This window comes from Chiloscyllium plagiosum, unplaced genomic scaffold (genome assembly GCF_037043375.1).
Source record: "Chiloscyllium plagiosum isolate Xiang-an unplaced genomic scaffold, Cpla_swu_hap1 HiC_scaffold_31, whole genome shotgun sequence".
In the NCBI taxonomy this organism is placed as follows: domain Eukaryota; kingdom Metazoa; phylum Chordata; class Chondrichthyes; order Orectolobiformes; family Hemiscylliidae; genus Chiloscyllium; species Chiloscyllium plagiosum.
The window spans coordinates 16621018-16639255 of NW_028270169.1; the positions used below are offsets into that span (position 1 = coordinate 16621018).

General features: G+C 40.5%; 1 protein-coding gene across 1 annotated transcript in view; it reads right to left on the reverse strand.

Moving 5' to 3' along the window:
- Positions 1-6138: 6138 nt before the first annotated feature.
- The window catches only part of aspa (aspartoacylase), a 33659-nt gene continuing 21559 nt past the window's right edge, over positions 6139-18238 (reverse strand). The window contains exons 4-6 of the mRNA XM_043718312.2: positions 10803-10910; positions 7951-8060; positions 6139-7306 (exon numbers count right to left, since the gene is read on the reverse strand). Of these exons, the coding sequence (XP_043574247.1) occupies positions 7109-7306; positions 7951-8060; positions 10803-10910 (416 nt within the window). The 3' untranslated portion in view covers positions 6139-7108. The remainder of the gene's footprint in view (positions 7307-7950; positions 8061-10802; positions 10911-18238) is intronic.

Here is an 18238-nt window from a genome sequence, read left to right on the forward strand (position 1 = left end):
ACATAGCTCTGGAGCAGGTGGGACTTGAACCCAGGCCTCTCTGGTCCAGGGAACAAGGACACTACCACTGCATCACAAGAAGGCCACAATTAGGCTTATTAGTCCAAGCTTTAGACTTGCTGCAACTGTGATGAATGGATTTTACTTAATTTCTACTTTCTAAACTCAGGATCCTCCTATTTCTTCCCATTGCATTGGACTCTCAGCTTCATTTGTCCACTTTGGACAAAGGTCGTTGTATCATATAGACTCAATGTTATCTTTGAGCTTCATTTTTTGGTCGCCATTGTGAATGATTTTACACAGATCAGCAAAAGTTAATGATGTTGCATGTAACATTGGTGTCTATCTGGCACTCCATTTTGACCTGATGACATCAATGTGTTGTACATACAGTATTTCTTCAGAATCATTGGCTAGCATTTCTTCAGCAGCCATCTTTATAGACCTCCTTTGCTGAGACCATAAGACCAAAAGACATAGGTGTGGAAGTAAGGCTATTCGGCCCATCGAGTCCACTCCACCATTTAATCATGGCTAATAGGCATTTCAATGCCACTTACCCACACTCTCCCCGTCTCCCTTAATTCCTTGTGAGATTAAGAATTTATCAACCTCTGCCTTGAAAACATTTAACGTCCCAGCTTCCACTGCGCTCCATAGGCCCACCACTCTTTGGCTGAAGAAATGTCTCCTCACTTTCGTTCCCTTCTAAATCTAAGGCTGTGACCACAGGTCCCAGTCTCCCCGCCTGATGAAAACAACTTCCCAGCATCCACCCTTTCTAAGCCACACATTATCTTGTAAGTTTCTATTAGATCTCCCCTCAACCTTCTAAATTCTAATGAATACAATCCCAGGATCCTCAGCTGTTCATTGTATGTTCGGCCTACCATTCCAGGGATCATCCATGTGAATTTCTGCTGGACACGCTCCAGTGCCAGTATGCCCTTCCTGAGGTGTGGGGCCCAAAATTGGACACAGTATTCTCAATGAGACCTAACGAGAGCTTTATAAAGTCTCAGTCGCACTTCACTGCTTTTATGTTCCAACCCTCTTGAGATAGATAACATCCACTGGCTTTCCCTGGTCTAACCTACCTGTTACATCTTCATAGAATTCTAACAGGTTTGTCAGGCACGACCTCCCCTTACTAAATCCATGCTGACTTGTTCTAAACTGATACTGCACTTCCAGGAATTTAGAAATTTCATCCTTAATGATGGATTCTAGAATTTTACCAACAACCGAGGTTAGGCTAATCAGCCATAATTTTCCATCGTTTGTCTTGATCCTTTTTTGAACAAAGGGCTTACAACAGTGATTTTCCAATCATCTGGGACTTTCCCTGACTCCGGTGATTTTTGAAAGATCACAGCCAATGCCTCCACTATTTCCTTAGCAACCTCCCTCAGAACTCCAGGATGTAGCCCATTGGGGCCAAAAGATTTATCAATTTTTGGACCTTTTATCTTTTCTAGCACTTTTTCTTTTGTAATGGCTACCATACTCAACTCTGCCCACTGACTCTCCTTAATTGTTGGGCTATTACTCATGTCTTCCACTATGAAGACTGACGCAGCGTACTGATTAAGTTCTTCAGCTATTTCGTTATTTCCCAGCACTAGCCTTCGTGCATCAGTTTGGAGCAGCCCCATGTCTATTTTTGCCTCTTGTTTATTTCTTATGTATTGAAAGAAACTTTTACTATCATTTCTAATATTACTGGCTAGCTTACCTTCATATTTGATCCTCTCCTTCCTTATGTCTCTCTTTGTTATCCTCTGTTTGTTTTTGTAGTCTTCCCAATCTTCTGATTTCCCATTGCTCTTGACCACTTTAAAGACTCTCTTTTTTTCCTTTGATACATTTCCTGACTTCCTTTGTCAGCCATGGCTGTCTAATTCCCTCCCCGCCCCACTCCAGATAAGCTTTCTTTTCTTTGGGATGAACCTCTATACTATGTCCTCAATTACACCCACAAACTCCTGCAATTATTGCTCTACTGTCTTGCTCGCTAGGCTCTGCTTCCAGCCATAAGACCATAAGAAATAGGAGTGGAAGTAAGGCCATGCGGCCCATCGAGTCCACTCTGCCATTCAATCATGGCTGATGGACATTTCAACGCCACTTACCCACGTTCTCCCTGTATCCCTTAATTCCTTGCGAGATTATGAATTTATCAATCTCTGCCTTGAAGATATTTAACATCCCGGCCTCCACTGTGCTCTATGGCAATGAATTCAACAGGCCCACACTCTCTGGCTGAAGATTTTCATCAGTTCCTCTCTCATGCCCCTGTAATGATTTAAATGTAATACCCTTACATTCAATTTTGCCCCTCTCTTTCAAACTGCAGACTGAATTCTACTATATTATGATCGCTCCCTCCTAAGTGTTCCCTTACTTTAAGATCTTTATAAAGTCTGGCTAATTATATAGCACTAAGTCCAGTATAGCCTGCTTCCTTGTGGGCTCCATCACAAGCTATTTCAAAAAGCCATCCTGTAAGCATTCCATGAATTCCCTTTCTTTGGATCCATTGGCAACATTGTTCACCCAGTCCACCTGAATATTGAAGTTCCCCCATGATCACCGTGACCTTGCCTTTCTGACATGCCTTATCTATTTCCTGTTACATCTTGCTCCCCTGGTCCTGACTACTGCTAGGAGATCTGTACATAACTCACATTATGGTTTTTTTGCCTTTGGGGTTCCTCAGCCCCATCCACACAGATTCCACATCATCTGACCCTATGTCATTCAGTGCCATAGATTTAATTTTATTCTTAACTAACAAGGCAATCCCATCCCCTCTACCTACATCCCTGTCTTTTCAATAAGTTAAATATCCTTGGATATTTAACTGCCAGTCCTGAACCCCCTGCAACCATGACTCTGTGATGCCTACCACATCATCATTCACGATGGTTTGTGTTGCTAATTCATCTAATTGTTACAAAAATTATGAGCATTCAGGTAAAGCGCCTTAATGCTAATTTTCTCATCCTCATGATTATCAACATCTCTAGTGATACGTCCTAAGTTATCCTTCCTTTTTGCTTCATTCCTAGTTTCTGACATTTCTGACATTTCTGACATGCCTTATCTATTTCCTGTTACATCTTGCTCCCCTGGTCCTGACTACTGCTAGGAGATCTGTACATAACTCACATTATGGTTTTTTTGCCTTTGGGGTTCCTCAGCCCCATCCACACAGATTCCACATCATCTGACCCTATGTCATTCAGTGCCATAGATTTAATTTTATTCTTAACTAACAAGGCAATCCCATCCCCTCTACCTACATCCCTGTCTTTTCAATAAGTTAAATATCCTTGGATATTTAACTGCCAGTCCTGAACCCCCTGCAACCATGACTCTGTGATGCCTACCACATCATCATTCACGATGGTTTGTGTTGCTAATTCATCTAATTGTTACAAAAATTATGAGCATTCAGGTAAAGCGCCTTAATGCTAATTTTCTCATCCTCATGATTATCAACATCTCTAGTGATACGTCCTAAGTTATCCTTCCTTTTTGCTTCATTCCTAGTTTGCCTTGAACTTAAATCCTGCACACATGCTAACCTGCTGATTATCTTTCTACTTGGCTCCATACTCTCTGTCGCTTTCCCTTTCCCTCCCCCCCCGTCTCATAAATTTAAATCCTAGTGACCACCTTATTTATCCTTGTCGCTAGAACATTGAGTGCATGAGACCTGCTTTATGTAGGTGTGCAGCATATGGGGGTACCAGAAGTGAAAATTCCAACACATAACTTTGTCTCACCAGCCTTCTTTGAAGATGAATATCAATTTTCTCTCCTCTTAATTTTGAACAGTTGAATTCACATTGGGATAAGATATTGGAATTTCTGATAAACCCTAACTTAGTGATGGATGTTAAATCAAGTTTTCATCATTTCCTGGTTGATTAGATGCCTTGATAAATGTATTGAGTGGTGATGACATTTCATTAAAATAATTTGAGAGTTAAAATAATAACCGAAAACAAAGTGAGAAATTATCAAGGAAATTTTTATTCATATTACATTTTCCAAACTTTTATCTAAATATCTTTTTTAAATACTGTTAAAATAATCTCCAAAACAACATGATGGTTCAAAAATCTTTAATGATAAAATTAGTAAGCAAAAGACAAAGTTCCAGCCTACACAATCCCAGAGTAACTGGCTCATGCCTGATAAGAGAATGGCATGCCATATTAAAAAATAGCTGCTGTATCTAACCAGGAGGACTCCCTGATTGGTTAGGATTTGCATAGTTAGTCATGATATTCCAATAACAACGATCAATGTTTTTAAATCTCATCATAAAAGAATACATTTGAAACAAACATATTTGATTTATAGACATTCATGTTAGTTACAATGAGTTAGAAAAAGTAAAATTAGCACAATATTAAAAAAAATGTATGGGATTAGGAAGCTTTTCAAAGACTCCAAAATAACTTGAGCTCCTCTCTATATTAATGAGGTGTTTAATGTTAATCTTTGGCATGAAATTAGTTGCAATAAAAACTTCAGCAACTGATGAAGAAAATATCTATTAACTCTGGAATTCTATGACATTATTTTTGAAAAGTTTGTCCATGAGTTAGATTTAAAATTGAAGAAAATACTTGGTTTGCAGATACATGATGAAAAAGAACACATCAATGCCATTAAAAGATAATTTTTAAAAAATTGTACTTCAGTCACAGAAGTCATAAAACAGGATAAAATCCTCAATTATGTTTTGAATGTAGAAATCCAAAAATTATAAAAAGTCTATAGTAATTGGACATCCCTTCTCTTGGTTACAGTCCAACAGATTTATTTGAAATCGCAAGCTTTCAGAGCACTGCTCCTTCATCAGGTGAAGTGATTTTAGCTGAAGGAGCATGGCTCTGAAAGCTTGTGATTTCAAATAAACCTGTTGGATTATAACCTGATGACTTCTCACCTTGTCCACCCCAGTCCAACACAAGCACCTCCACATCATCCCTTCTCTCATCAGAGGACAATATTTTGAATTTTAGAATTATGTAGTTTTCAAACTCACTTCCAATCCTGATAGCTTTCAGCTCAGCTAAGTACAGCTCATTACAGTATGAAGACCCTGCTACCCCAAAGGATAAAGATTCTAACCAATCCTTAGTAGTGACACTGATATGCATTGTACAGATTCATGGCTCCTAATGAAACTAAAATGTAAGGCAATGAGAATTGATTTGCAAGTATTATTAAACCATTAGTTTCGCCACACTCAATGGTAGAATATTGACAATGCATTTTCTTAAATCAGTATTACATATATTCAAATAAGAATAAAAGTTGCTGGAAAAACTCAGCAGGTCTAGCAGTGGGTTCAGTGACACTTCTTCAGAACTTTCTGTTCTCTTGAGGTCTGAAGAAAGTCATTGGACCCGAAATGTTAACTCTGATTTTTCTCCACAGATGCTGCCAGACCTGCTGAGTTTTTCCAGCAATTACTGTTTTTATTTCTGATCTCTAGCAGCTACAGTCCTTTCGATTTTTCATCAGATTTCAAATGCCGTTCTCACCTTGAAACATTATAGAGCAGTATGGTTCCAATCAAATCATACTCCTCTATTGGAAATAAATTACACAGATTCACAGCAGTGTAAAGCAAGGGTTGATATAAATCTCCAGAGAATTTCAGATAGACACACTGTGTTTATCATGGGATATGTGACCTATAGCCTAATCCTGTCAGAGATCAAAAGCATCTACTATCAATTTCCTTGTGTAACTTTTAGGGCAATTAAGCCTTTCATGATTTACAGAATGATCTTTGGCCTCTTTGCACAATTGCAGATGCCTCCAATGTTTATTCACTCATTTTCAGGTTACTAGATACTGTTCCCAACGTCAGGACTCTAAGAGAAACAGCATTTCTGTTTCCACTTTGGTCTTGAACAATCCCTCATTAGTTTTCTGTTCTGCTGCCAGTAGGCACAGATTCACACTGCCCATAAAACTCCCATTTTCAATTGTCATCCTGCTATGGTCACAGGCCCTGTCTACAGTATGAGTGTCATGAAGGAACTCCTTATTTGTCCTGCTGAATTACCTAAGATGTCAGTAGGATTGAATTCACTGATTCATTCATTAATTCAGTGAAGCATTGATTTCATTTCCACATTTTCTTTGCAAGGCTGGTACACGATGCTCATGATAAAAACAAAGCCCATCCTCTGGTTTCTAAGTTATTGATTTAAGAGGTGAATATATTGCCACTTCAAATCATGACTGCACTTTCAGCCCTGGTGCAGAAACCACATAAATGAGAAGGAATGGAACCAGAATATTCTCCTGAGGCTTACCAAGTGGTTTATCTCTTTCTAAAACGGTTTAGTATAAAATGAAGTTGGGCATCCTTTAAAATATCAGTCTGCAGGTTTTAGATTTGGAAGGTATCACTGTCCTGAGGGATCCCAGAAAAAAGACCAACATGTAATATTAGAAGATGTTTAAACACAGATTGTGTTTTAAATAAAAACTAGCATATATTTGCATTATTTCAACATACTGCTGTATTGGAAACCAGAAAAAAAATTACCCTGCACTGTTGTAAACGTAGGTTTAGTCACTCCAGGGCATTAGTTGCAAATTAGTCCACATTTATATTTTCATAGTGCTCAGTGAACAAGGGGAAAGTTAACTCTAATTCAAAAGAATTGACTAATACAAAATCTTAGCACCCCATTTTCATGCTGATGACTTTGCAATTGTCTGTACTGAGGATAGGCAGTAATAACTGCTTAGAGAACAAGCTTTTCCACATTCTCTGATAGATAGAAATTCTTGCCACAGCTAAATGGTCCTTTTTGACACAGTTTGGGAAATGAATGTTACCTTTTCCTCCAAGTTGTGACTCACAACAGCTGACAGTGATTCAAATGAGATACTGCCTGTTCAAAATAGACTGGCTGCACTAGTAAACATTCACCTTTCTTTCAAATAAAAAGAGAAAAAAAATTAAAAGCAGCAATGCTTCTTCTGTTACAATGCATAGTGTTTGTGGAATTAGTCTTTGGTCTGATTAATGGCAGTTAAGATGTCTAGACAATCCATTAGATTAAGTTTTTGAAACCTTCACACTATTTGCTTTCAGAGTTACTTTCTCAGTTAACAGAAAGGCTGACTTTTTCTCATAATAAGCAGCTTCATTCACAAACACTGGATACACAGCACTGCTTCCATTGTAAGGGATAGTCCTTCCATTCAGGGTCAGAAACGAAGGATCACCTGGTTTCAGTTGTTTCCAATCGTTGTCCTGTAAAGTCAAAGTATTGAGTAACTTCAAGAGATTTCTGGTTCATGCAGACTCTCCAGTACATCATGGCTGACAGTGTTATTTGCAAACGTTTTTATGTTTCAAGTTAGCAGCACACATTCCCGAGTCAGGCATTGGATGGGAGTTAATATTCTTTTGCTCTTCATAGCAATGTTTTTCAGGGTCAATTTTAGAACAATAATCCTAATCTGTCAGAAAATCTAGTTACCCTTAGCAGTGAACAGTTGAAACCACAATGATTACAAAAGCACCTTTGTTCAATCTCTGGTCTGTTTATTTCAGCCAGAATACCACTAGGGATGACAAAGTGTTAGAAAGAAGAAATATTGACGATGATACCAATCCTTTACTACTTTATAAACAACTTCCAATGGAAGTTTTGTGTAGAATGGGAGCTGAGGACAGTATTTGTTTCCATAGGTGATGGCCCCTCAGGATAAAATAACTTGCTGATATTGATTCTGTGACCCATGAATGAATAATGGCCATTTAAGCAAAGTATCAGTGGGTTACTGGAACCAAAGAACCAAACCCCAGCTGTCAAGTGAGGAAGATGAGACACAGGAAGGAAGCTAATCAGGACAAACAGAACTTGCTTCATCCAAAAACAAAATCACACTTACTTGAAGCTGAGGATGAATGATACCAATAATCTGTCCTTCCGAGTCCCTGGGGTAATCGACTTTCTCAAAAGCTCTGTAAACATCAAGGGTGCATGGAGGGAATTCCTTACCTTGATATAAATAAACATTATGTGAGCAACCTCTTAAATCTCATGAGGCATAGATAATTACAATGATGTCACCTGTAATTCTATCAGGGTAACTAAATTCATGTTTTCATCATCACTCAGCAAATAACTCTATTTCAATGGGCTGAGAAGTGGCAGATGGAGTTTAATTTAGATAAATACGAGGTGGTGCATTTTGGGAAAGCAAATCTTAGCAGAACTTATACATTTAATGGTAAGGTCCTAGGGACTGTTGTTGAACAAAGAGACCTTGGAGTGCAGGTTCATAACTCCTCGCAGGTAGATAGGATAGTGAAGGCGGCGTTTGGTATGCTTTCCTTTATCGGTCAGAGTATTGAGTACAGGAGTTGGGAGGTCACGTTGCAGCTGCACAGGACATTGGTTGGGCCACTGTTGGAATATTGTGTACAATTCTGGTCTCCTTCCTATGGAAAGATGTTGTGAAACTTGAAAGGGTTGGGAAAAGATTTATAAGGATGTTGCCAGGATTGGAGGATTTGAGCTGTAGGGAGAGGTTTAATAGGCCAGGGCTGTTCTCCCTGGAATGTCAGAGGCTGAGGGGTGACCTTATAGAGGTTTATAAAATCATGAAGGACATGGATAGGATAATAGACAATGTCTTTTCCCTGGGGTGGGGGAATCCAGAACTAGAGGGCATAGGTTTAGGGTGAGAGGGGAAAGATATAAAAGAGACCTAAGGGGCAACTTCTTCACACAGAGGGTGGTACGTGTATGGAATGAGCTGCCAGAGGAAGTGGTGGAGGCTTGTACAACTGCAATGTTTAAAAGGCATGAGGATGGGTATATGAATAGGAAGGGTTTGGAGGGATATGGGCCAGGTGCTGGCAGGTAGGACTAGATTGGGTTGGGATATCTGGTTGGCATGGACAAGTTGGACCAAAGGGTCTGTTTCCATGCTGTACATCTCTATGACTTTAAATAGAACAAGTCTGATCTTTGTTTAAGAATTGGGTCAACGAGAAAATAAAGACTTGGACAATCAAATTGATGAACTTCGCCTGGGAGGTGATGCAAAATGACGGACAGTGAAAGTTATGCTTTGCCCAATTTTCATTTCCATCAATTGGTGTGATTTTCTGATTTTTTAAAAATATGGGGCGGGCGTATTAGGTGGCGACTAACCACCGCAGCCACTGCTGGGAAAACCTGACCTAGACCTAACAGGCTGCATGTCGTTCTCCACCTCCTTCACTCAGCAGGCAGGGTTTGGAGGGATTTGTAAGCTGGGAAACTAGCCACCATTCCTGCTCCCTCTCCACGGGAAGGGCTAGTGATGAATTGAGACCCTTAAGTGACCATTTATTGAAGGATGGAATGAAAAGTTGCCGAGAACAGAGTAAGTGAGGTGGCAAGGAGGAGGGGATCATCTCGTCAGGGCCAAGTCTCCCGATTATTTTCCTCTACTTTCCAACTTCTTCACCTTGTCTGGGGAGGGAAAATTGTAGTCAATGGGAAAGAATATTGTGCAGGGCAGGAAGCAACATCAGGTTCAGGTTCACCATCAGCCTTTTTGCACTATTGCCAAACACAAATTCACTTCCTGCTGTCCCAAGAAACTGTTGTAAGAGTTTAGTAATATATACTCACTTGTAAAACTACTATGAGTCACCTTTCGACACAATGCTTCTGGACAAAATTTCCAATCTTATTTTCCAAGACGTTTAAAGGCTGTATTTTTCACTTAAAGGCAACAATGCTTTTGTCTTGTAAATTTTCTCCTAACTTAAGTTTTCTTCATTTTAGGCGTCCTACTTTATTTCCTGTTTTCTAACTGAGACTGCAGAGGCACAGCCAACATCATGCTGAGATTGTTTTAAAAAACGTTAACATCCCTGGGACATTGAACACCACTCCCAAATCTCTGAGTAAAGAAATGTCTTCTTAGCTTAACCCTAAATAGCTGACCCCTTGATTGTAACTTCCTTGAATCCTCCCATTTCCTGGTTTACAGCTATGTTTGGAATGTTAGATATATTCTCTGTAATAAAGACTAATGAATGTACTGTTTGATTTATCTGTCATCTCCTTATTTTATATTAATAATTTCTCAAAGGACCACAATGTTCATGCTGTTAACGCTTTTTAAATACCTATATTCTTACTATCTGCTTTTATACCTCTAGCTAGCTTTCTCTCACAGCCTAATTTTTCCTTATTAACCTTGTGATTATTCTTTCCTTTTTTAAAATATTCTGCCCAGTCTTTTGACCCGGTTCCCATCTTTGTATAGTGATATGCTTTTCCTTTACATTTCACACTAATTATTTTAGTTAACCATGAATAGGTCTTCCTCTTGGAAATTTTCTCAGTCGTTAGAATCTACCTATTTTGCGTATTCTGAAATATTCCCTTCAATGTCCTATTCTCTATTGAAAATCCTTTAATAAATCTTCCATCAAAAAACATGAGCGTTGGTAGCATTGGGTTCTTTTCAAACAAATATCTGCTAATGATTTCAAGCTAATGATCAGTCTGCTCCTCTTTTGAAGGATAAAGTTATTGGGAAGGGCAAAGTGCCAACTTTGTCAAAGTGAGTCTGCTCTTTCAAGATTGAGCAATTGTGAAGATATACGATCACTAGAGCAAAGAGTGAAAGATTTATATGCTACGAGTAATCGGCAATTTAAAGGAGGTCATTATCTTGGTGAACAGGGGAAAATATCATGCTGCTCAAGTTACATGCAGGTGCTCAGCAAGTCCCACCTTCATTGTAGAAATGTGCAAAATCCAGGGCACTGTTAACAAGCTTCCTCATATTTTCTAAAATATTTGCCCTGATTACTCCTTGAGGTTGAGGACCTATTTCGAGTCCTGTGGGAGAAAGAAAAGAAATCGGGTTAAAAGTGATGGTGGTGAAATGCAGGCACATTTTGACATACTGATATCTGTAACATTTCACAAAACCGAAAGCTGGACTTTCCAGTGCCTTTCCTACAGGTTTCTGGGAAGCTGGGAGTGGGAATACAACAGGTACCACAACCACTGTTGAAAGTGACATTAAACATGTTTGGTGGACTAATGCAAATGTTGGGTTTTTGGGAAAATAAACATTGATCTCCCGTTACTAATATATTAGCAATGCTGACATTTGGCCACATTGTCTACTTGCACATCAGTCAGCACTATTAGCAAATATTACACCACAACCCATGGGCGATTTGGCAGCAGTACAAAACTGCTTGGAGCCTGCCACAAATTCTAAATAGTCCTGACCACAGAAGATTAACTGGGGTCAAGGCGTAGGAGAACATGAGTGTGCAAAGCTATTTATTTTTAATATCCAAAGCCTTTTCTCCTGGATTGCTCACAACAGTGACTAGGAGATTAATATTTAAAATGTTAGTTGGCAACTCCAAGCGAGTTCAAAGTATATTGATAAGTATAAAAGGGGAATTTGGAACAATGCCATACAATGATGCACAGTAAATTCAAGGATAGCTTTCCTTGAGCAGCATGTTTCGGACAAAGAAAGTTGTTGAGCTGAAGGCCTTTTTGGAAGATCGACAGTCTTTTTTTCCTCTAAATCTGCAGCAATCGACCTTCAGAAATTGATGGAACCTATTGTCATGTTTGTTTCAAATCCATTCTGTCAAGTAAATATTGGTGTGTTGGGAGGTTGGCTACCAAGTTTGATCAGATGTTTGATTTACAAGTGGAGTTGATTAAAAAGATAATTGTTATGCAAAATGATATTGGGCTGAAAGTCAGATTAAAAGATAGTGATTTTTGGGACTCAAACAGAGAAAAATACCCACTCCTATCACCTTGTACTTTTCAAATGAAAGCTTACTTTGATTTCACATACTTCTGTGAGACCATGTTTTCCCAAGTTAAGATAATCAAATCCAAGCATTGCACTCAGCTCACAGAAAGCCATTTGGTGGACTGTATATGACCAGCAGTCTCAAACTGCAGCCCAGACTTTAAGGCACTGCCAATCAAATATCTGACGCTGAGACTTGGTGAGTACGGGACAAAACAAATAATTACATATATTTGATTTTAGATCTGTACAGCACTAAAAACAAACTAAATAAAAACCAAAAGAACTGCAGAAGCTGTAAATCAAAAACAAAAGTTGCTGGAAAAGCTCAGCAGGTATGGCAACATCTGTGAAGAGAAATCAGAGTTAATGTTTCGGGTCTAGTGACCCACCTTCTGAACTTATGGTAGCTAGGAAAGTGTTGGTTTATATGCAGGAAACCAACTGCATATAAACCAACATTCTCTCTGCAACCTTTGATCCTTTTGGCAATCAAGAACTTATCTACCTTGGTTTTAAACATACTCAATGACCTGGCCTCCACAGCCTTCTGTGGCAATGAATTCCACAGATTCACCACTCTCTGGCTGAAGATGTTTCTCCTTATCTCCATTCTAAAGGATCTTCTCTTTACTGTAAGGCTGTGCCCTCAGGTCCACGTCTCTCCTGCCAATGGAAACATCTTCCCAATGTTCACTCAGTCCAGGCCGTTCAGTATTCTGTAAGTTTCAATCGAATCCCCCCTCATACTTCTAAACTTGTTAAAGTCCCAGAGTCCTCAAATGATCCTCAGCTTTTAAGCCTTTCATTCCTGCGATCATTCTCCTGAACCTGCTCCAGGGCCAATACATCCTTCCTGAGATATGGGACCCAAACATTGCTCACAATACTCTAAATGTGGTCTGACCAGAGCCTTCTAAAGCCTCAGAAGTACATCTCTGCTTTCATATTCTAGTCATCTCGAGATGAATGACAACATTGTATTTGCCTTTCAACCGCATGAGAGCTTGAAATATCCAAATGATGAACTTGCTGAAACAAATTCAACCAAGATAAATCTTCAAGCAATAGAATTTTCCATGAAGTACCCTGAAAAATGTCTTGAACAGAAGGCATTGTTAATGCATCGGACCAGTCGACTGAATGTAGAATGAAAAACCCAGACTGGCAAATCATTGGAACTTTGTCCTGGAAACAGCAGACTGGTGCAATCTGGAGAACAGGAATAGTGAAACTTGAAAGAGTTCAGAAGAGATTTACAAGGATGTTGCCAGGGTTGGAGGGTTTGCGCTGTAGGGAGAGGCTGAATATGCTGGAGTTGTTTTCCCTGGAGTGTTGGAAGCGGAGAGGTAACCTTATAGAGGTTTATAAAATCATGAGGGGCGTGGCCAGGATAAATAGACAAGGTCCCTTCTCTAGGAGAAAGTGAGGACTGCAGATGCTGGAGACCAGAGTTGAAAAATGTGATGCTGGAAAAACACAGCAGGCTAGGTAGCATCCGAGGAGGAGGAGAATCGATGTTTTGGGCATAAGCCCTTCTTCAGGTTCCTTCCCTGGGGTGGGGGGAGTCCAGAACTAGAGGGCATAGGTTTAGGGTGAGAAGGGAAAGATTTAAAAGGGACCCAAGGAGCAACGTTTTCACGCAGAGGGTGGCACGTGTGTGGAATGAGCTGTCAGAGAAAGTGTTGGAGGCTGATACAATTGCAACATTTAAAAGGCATCTGGGTGGGTATATGGGTCAAATGCTGGCAAATGGGACTGGATTAATATGAGGTATCTGGTCGGCATGGACGAGTTGGATCAGAGGGTCTGTTTCCATGCTATACAGCTGTGACTCTATGTCCAGTGTGGAAGAGCTGATCCAGTTTTACAAGCAGCTTTGGATTATGTTTTTAAGAACAGAAAGAGCAACTGACGAGTAAAAGGATAGTCTAAACAGCAATCAGTAACTATGGAGGAAAAATTCTAAAATAAACAGAATACTCATGGGAAGTGATCAATATACGTACAGTACTATAAAAACATGTTAAAATTACACTCAATTGATGAAGTTTTGATTGATTGTGCTCCACCTAATGGCAGAAACTGGCTGGTGCGGCAGAATTACCTTCACCAACCAACTTCTGTCATTAGGTGATGCCCAGGATTTCAATGCAAGTTCAGAATGGGAGGCAGGAGGGCAGTGGAGACTTTAACGGTAAGAACAGAGGGTAGGAATGGGACCTAAAGCGGTGAGTGAAGAGGAGCACCAGGGACCCAGGTACGATTCCCGCCTCAGGCGACTGTCTTTGTGGAGTTTGTACATTCTCCCCGTGTCTGTGTGGGTTTCCTCCGGGTGTTCTAGTTTCCTCCCACAATCCAAAGATGTGCAGGTTAGGTGAATTGGTCATGCAAAATTGCCCATAGAGTTAGGTGCATTAGTCAGGGGTAAATATAGGGTAGGGGAATGGGTCTGGGTGGGTTACTCTTCGGAGGGTTGGTGTGGACTTGTTGGGCCTAATGGCCTGTTTTCATACTGTAGGGAATCTAATCTAATCAATCAAACTGGAGGACTTCAGCTATATAATACAAACAAGGTTGGGGGTTGGGTTTTAGTCCATGCCCCATTGACATCCTAAACAAGAGGAAATAGTTTCTCTCTACCTGATTTATTTGCTGGAGGTTGGGAATAAAAACAAAGTGCTGGAGAAACTCAGCAGCACTGGCTCAATCTGTGGAGAGAGAAGCAGAGTGAACAGTTCAAGTCCAATATAAGTCTTCTTTGGAATTTGTCTAATTAGAAACTGGATCTTCTGATTTTCTCTCCAACACTTTCTGTTTTTATATCAGGTTTCAATTACATTTGCTCACCGCTGAGAATTTGTATGGAGCTTATTTTGTTCAGATTAGCAATCTCAGTCAGCCAAATGTCCCAAGAGGGAAATGCACATGTTCCTGGTGCTGTTTGAAATGGAGTTTAAGATACGTGTTGTAGCAGATGAAAGGATTTCTTATACATGGCTATGTTGTTTGGTTGATACAGACAGAGGAAGATATTCCACAACAAAAACAAAAATGACTGGAGAACTGTTTCAATTCCGACATAACTCTTCTTTAGGAAGTGAAGAATGATAGAGTCAAGAGTGATGAAGAGAACTAGAGTTCTGATGATGAGTTCACCAGACTCCAAACATTAACTCTGCTTTCTCCCCACAGATGCTGCCAGATCTGCTGAGTTTCGCCAGCAATTTCTGCTTTTCTAACAATGCTTCATCATTTCCTCTGGAGCACATGAGGACAAAAACAATATAAACCACTACATTGATGTATCTGCCCTTCTTGCTGTGCATATGGACCATGGTGAATAGTAGTGGCAAGACAGATTATGACAGTACTACAGGTACAGAACATAATCAGAAAGACTAATGGAATGTTGGCCTTTGTATCTAGAAGTCAAGAATCCAATTGGACAGAAGTCAAACTTCGACTATACAAAGCCCTGGTTAGATCACCATTGGAATATTTTGAGCAGTAGTTGGCATCTTGTACAATAGGAAGGATATACTAGCCTTTTGCTAAGTAGGTGAGAGTAAACAAGGTAAGGTCCTATTCCTTAAATGAGAAGGTTTTGGAATCTACTGATTGAAGTTTCAAGGCCAAAGAGAAATAAATCCGGTAGAGAGAAACTATTTCCTCTTGTTTAGGATGTCAGTGGGGCATGGACTAAAACCCAGCATGTGGTCTTTCAGGTGTGAAAACATTTCAGAGTTACCATTTCAAGTCTGATATGACTTTTTTTCGGAATCGCTATTAGATTAGATTAGATTACAGTGTGGAAACAGGCCCTTCGGCCCAACAAGTCCACACTGCCCTGCCGAAGCGCAACCCACCCATACCCCTACATTTACCCCTTACCTAACACTACGGGCAATTTAGCATGGCCAATTCACCTGACCTGCACATCTTTGGATTGTGGGAGGAAACCGGAGCACCCGGAGGAAACCCACGCAGACACGGGGAGAACGTGCAAACTCCGCACACAGTCAGTCGCCTGAGTCGGGAATTGAACCCGGGTCTCAGGCGCTGTGAGGCAGCAGTGCTAACCACTGTGCCACCGTGCCACCCTAAAAACTTGAAGTTCTGAAGAGGAGAAATATCAAATTTGGAATATTAACTTTATTGCTCTCTCCACACATGCTGCCAGAGCTGCTGTTTCTCCAGCAATTTTTGTTGGGGAATATCTTCCTAGGTCTGCATTAACCAAGCAACTTACAACACAATAACCTGCAGGACAATGTTTCCTCTGGTACAAAATATATCTTAAACTCAATGTCAGAACAGCACCAGAGACATGTGTATTTCCAGAAATCACATGACACCAGGTTATCATCTAACAGGTTTATTTGAAGTCACAAGCACTGCTCCTTTGTCAGATGAAGTCTTTTTTTGCACCTTGCCCCTCAGCCAGAGGTACCAGGCTCACTGTGCTGCTGTACTGCCTTGCTGTTTAGCACAGACACAAAGACAGATGTTTCTCCCGGTTGTCAGCATGCATCAGTAGAACCAAAGGAGACAGCCTTCTTTCAGGGGTCCCAGCAAGCAAGTCAAGGGCACCCTCTGATACCAGTCCAGAGGCTTCGATATGGTCAATCAGCCACTTGGGACGGTCAGAGTCAGAATTCTCTCCACTTAAGGAGTGAAGAGCTGAATGTTGGGCAGCCCACCATCCATCTTGACTCTACCGCCCGTCTTAGAAAGCCCAGTGTGGGGAGGCTGCAGGCTATAGAGAGACCAACGTTTATCCATTAACTTTATTTTTTTTATCTTCCCAATTTATTCTATGAAGAACTGCAACGTAGAACTTTTAGCTTTTCTCCTTATTTCTCTAAGCTTGTACCTAATCTATTTAGGTGTTTGTAGTAGGGGATTTTAACTTTCCAAACATAGACTGAGACTGCCATAGTATTAAGGGTTTAGATGAAGAGGAATTTGTTAAGTGTGTACAAGAAAATTTTCTGATTCAGTATGTGGATGTGCCTACTCGAGAAGGTGCAAAACTTGACCAACTCTTGGGAAATAAGGCAGGGCAGGTGACTGAGATGTCAGTGGGGGAGCACTTTGGGGCCAGCGACCATAATTCTATTAATTTTAAAATAGTGATGGAAAAAGATAGACCTGATCTAAAAGTTGAAGTTCTAAATTTGAGAAAGGCTAATTTTGACAGTATTAGGCAAGAACTTTCAAAAGCTGATTGGGGGCAGATGTTTACAGATAAAGTGATAGCTGGAAAATGGAAAGTCTTCAGAAATGAGATAACGAGAATTCAGAGAAAGTATATTCCTGTCAGGGTGAAAGGAAAGGCTTGTAAGTATACAGAATGCTGGATGACTAAAGAAATTGAGGGTTTAGTTAAGAAAAAGAAGGAAGCATATGTCAGGTATAGACAGAAGAGATTAAGTGAATCCTTAGAAGAGTATAAAGGCAGTAGGAGTATACTTAAGAGGGAAATCAGGAGGGCAAAAAGAGGACATAAGATAGTCTTGGCAAATAGAGTTAAGACGAATCCAAAGGGTTTTTATAAATACATTAAGGATGAAAGGGTAACTAGGGAGAGAGTAGAGCCCCTCAAAGATCAGCAAGGTGGCCTTTGTGTGGATTCTGGATTAGAGTGGTGCTGGAAAAGTGGAGCAGTTCAGGCAGCATCCGAGGAGCAGGAAAATCGATGTTTCGGGCAAAAGCCCTTCATCAGGAATACAGGCAGAGTGCCTGAAGGGTGGAGAGATAAATGAGAGAAGGGTGGGGTGGGGAGAAAGTAGCATAGAGTCAGGGCAGAGGAAATGACCTGGGAGTTGCAGTGGGAGAGGGACTCCCTGAGATTCTTGTAGAGAGAGGAGGAAAACTTCAAGGCAGGCATCCTTGCAAGAGGATTCGCAGTAGGGTTAAAATCAACGAGGTAAAAACAGTGAAGAATCTGGTTTCCTGCATCTGCAGTGATTGTTTTTACCTCGCTGCGAATCCTCTTGCAAGGATGCCTGCCTTGAAGAGGTTTTCCTCCTCTCTCTACAAGAATCCCTCTCCCACTGCAACTCCCAGGTCATTTCCTCTGCCCTGACTCTATGCTACTTTCTCCCCACCCCCACCCTTCTCTCATTTATCTCTCCACCCGTCAGGCACTCTGCCTGTATTCCCGAAGAAGGGCTTTTGCCCGAAAATCGATTTTCCTGCTCCTCGGATGCTGCCTGAACTGCTCCGCTTTTCCAGCACCACTCTAATCCAGAATCTGGTTTCCAGCATCTGCAGTCATTGTTTTTACCTAGTTGATTTTAACCCTACTGCGAATCCTCTTGTAAGGATGCCTGCCTTGAAGAAGGTTTCCTCCTCTCTCTACAAGAATCTC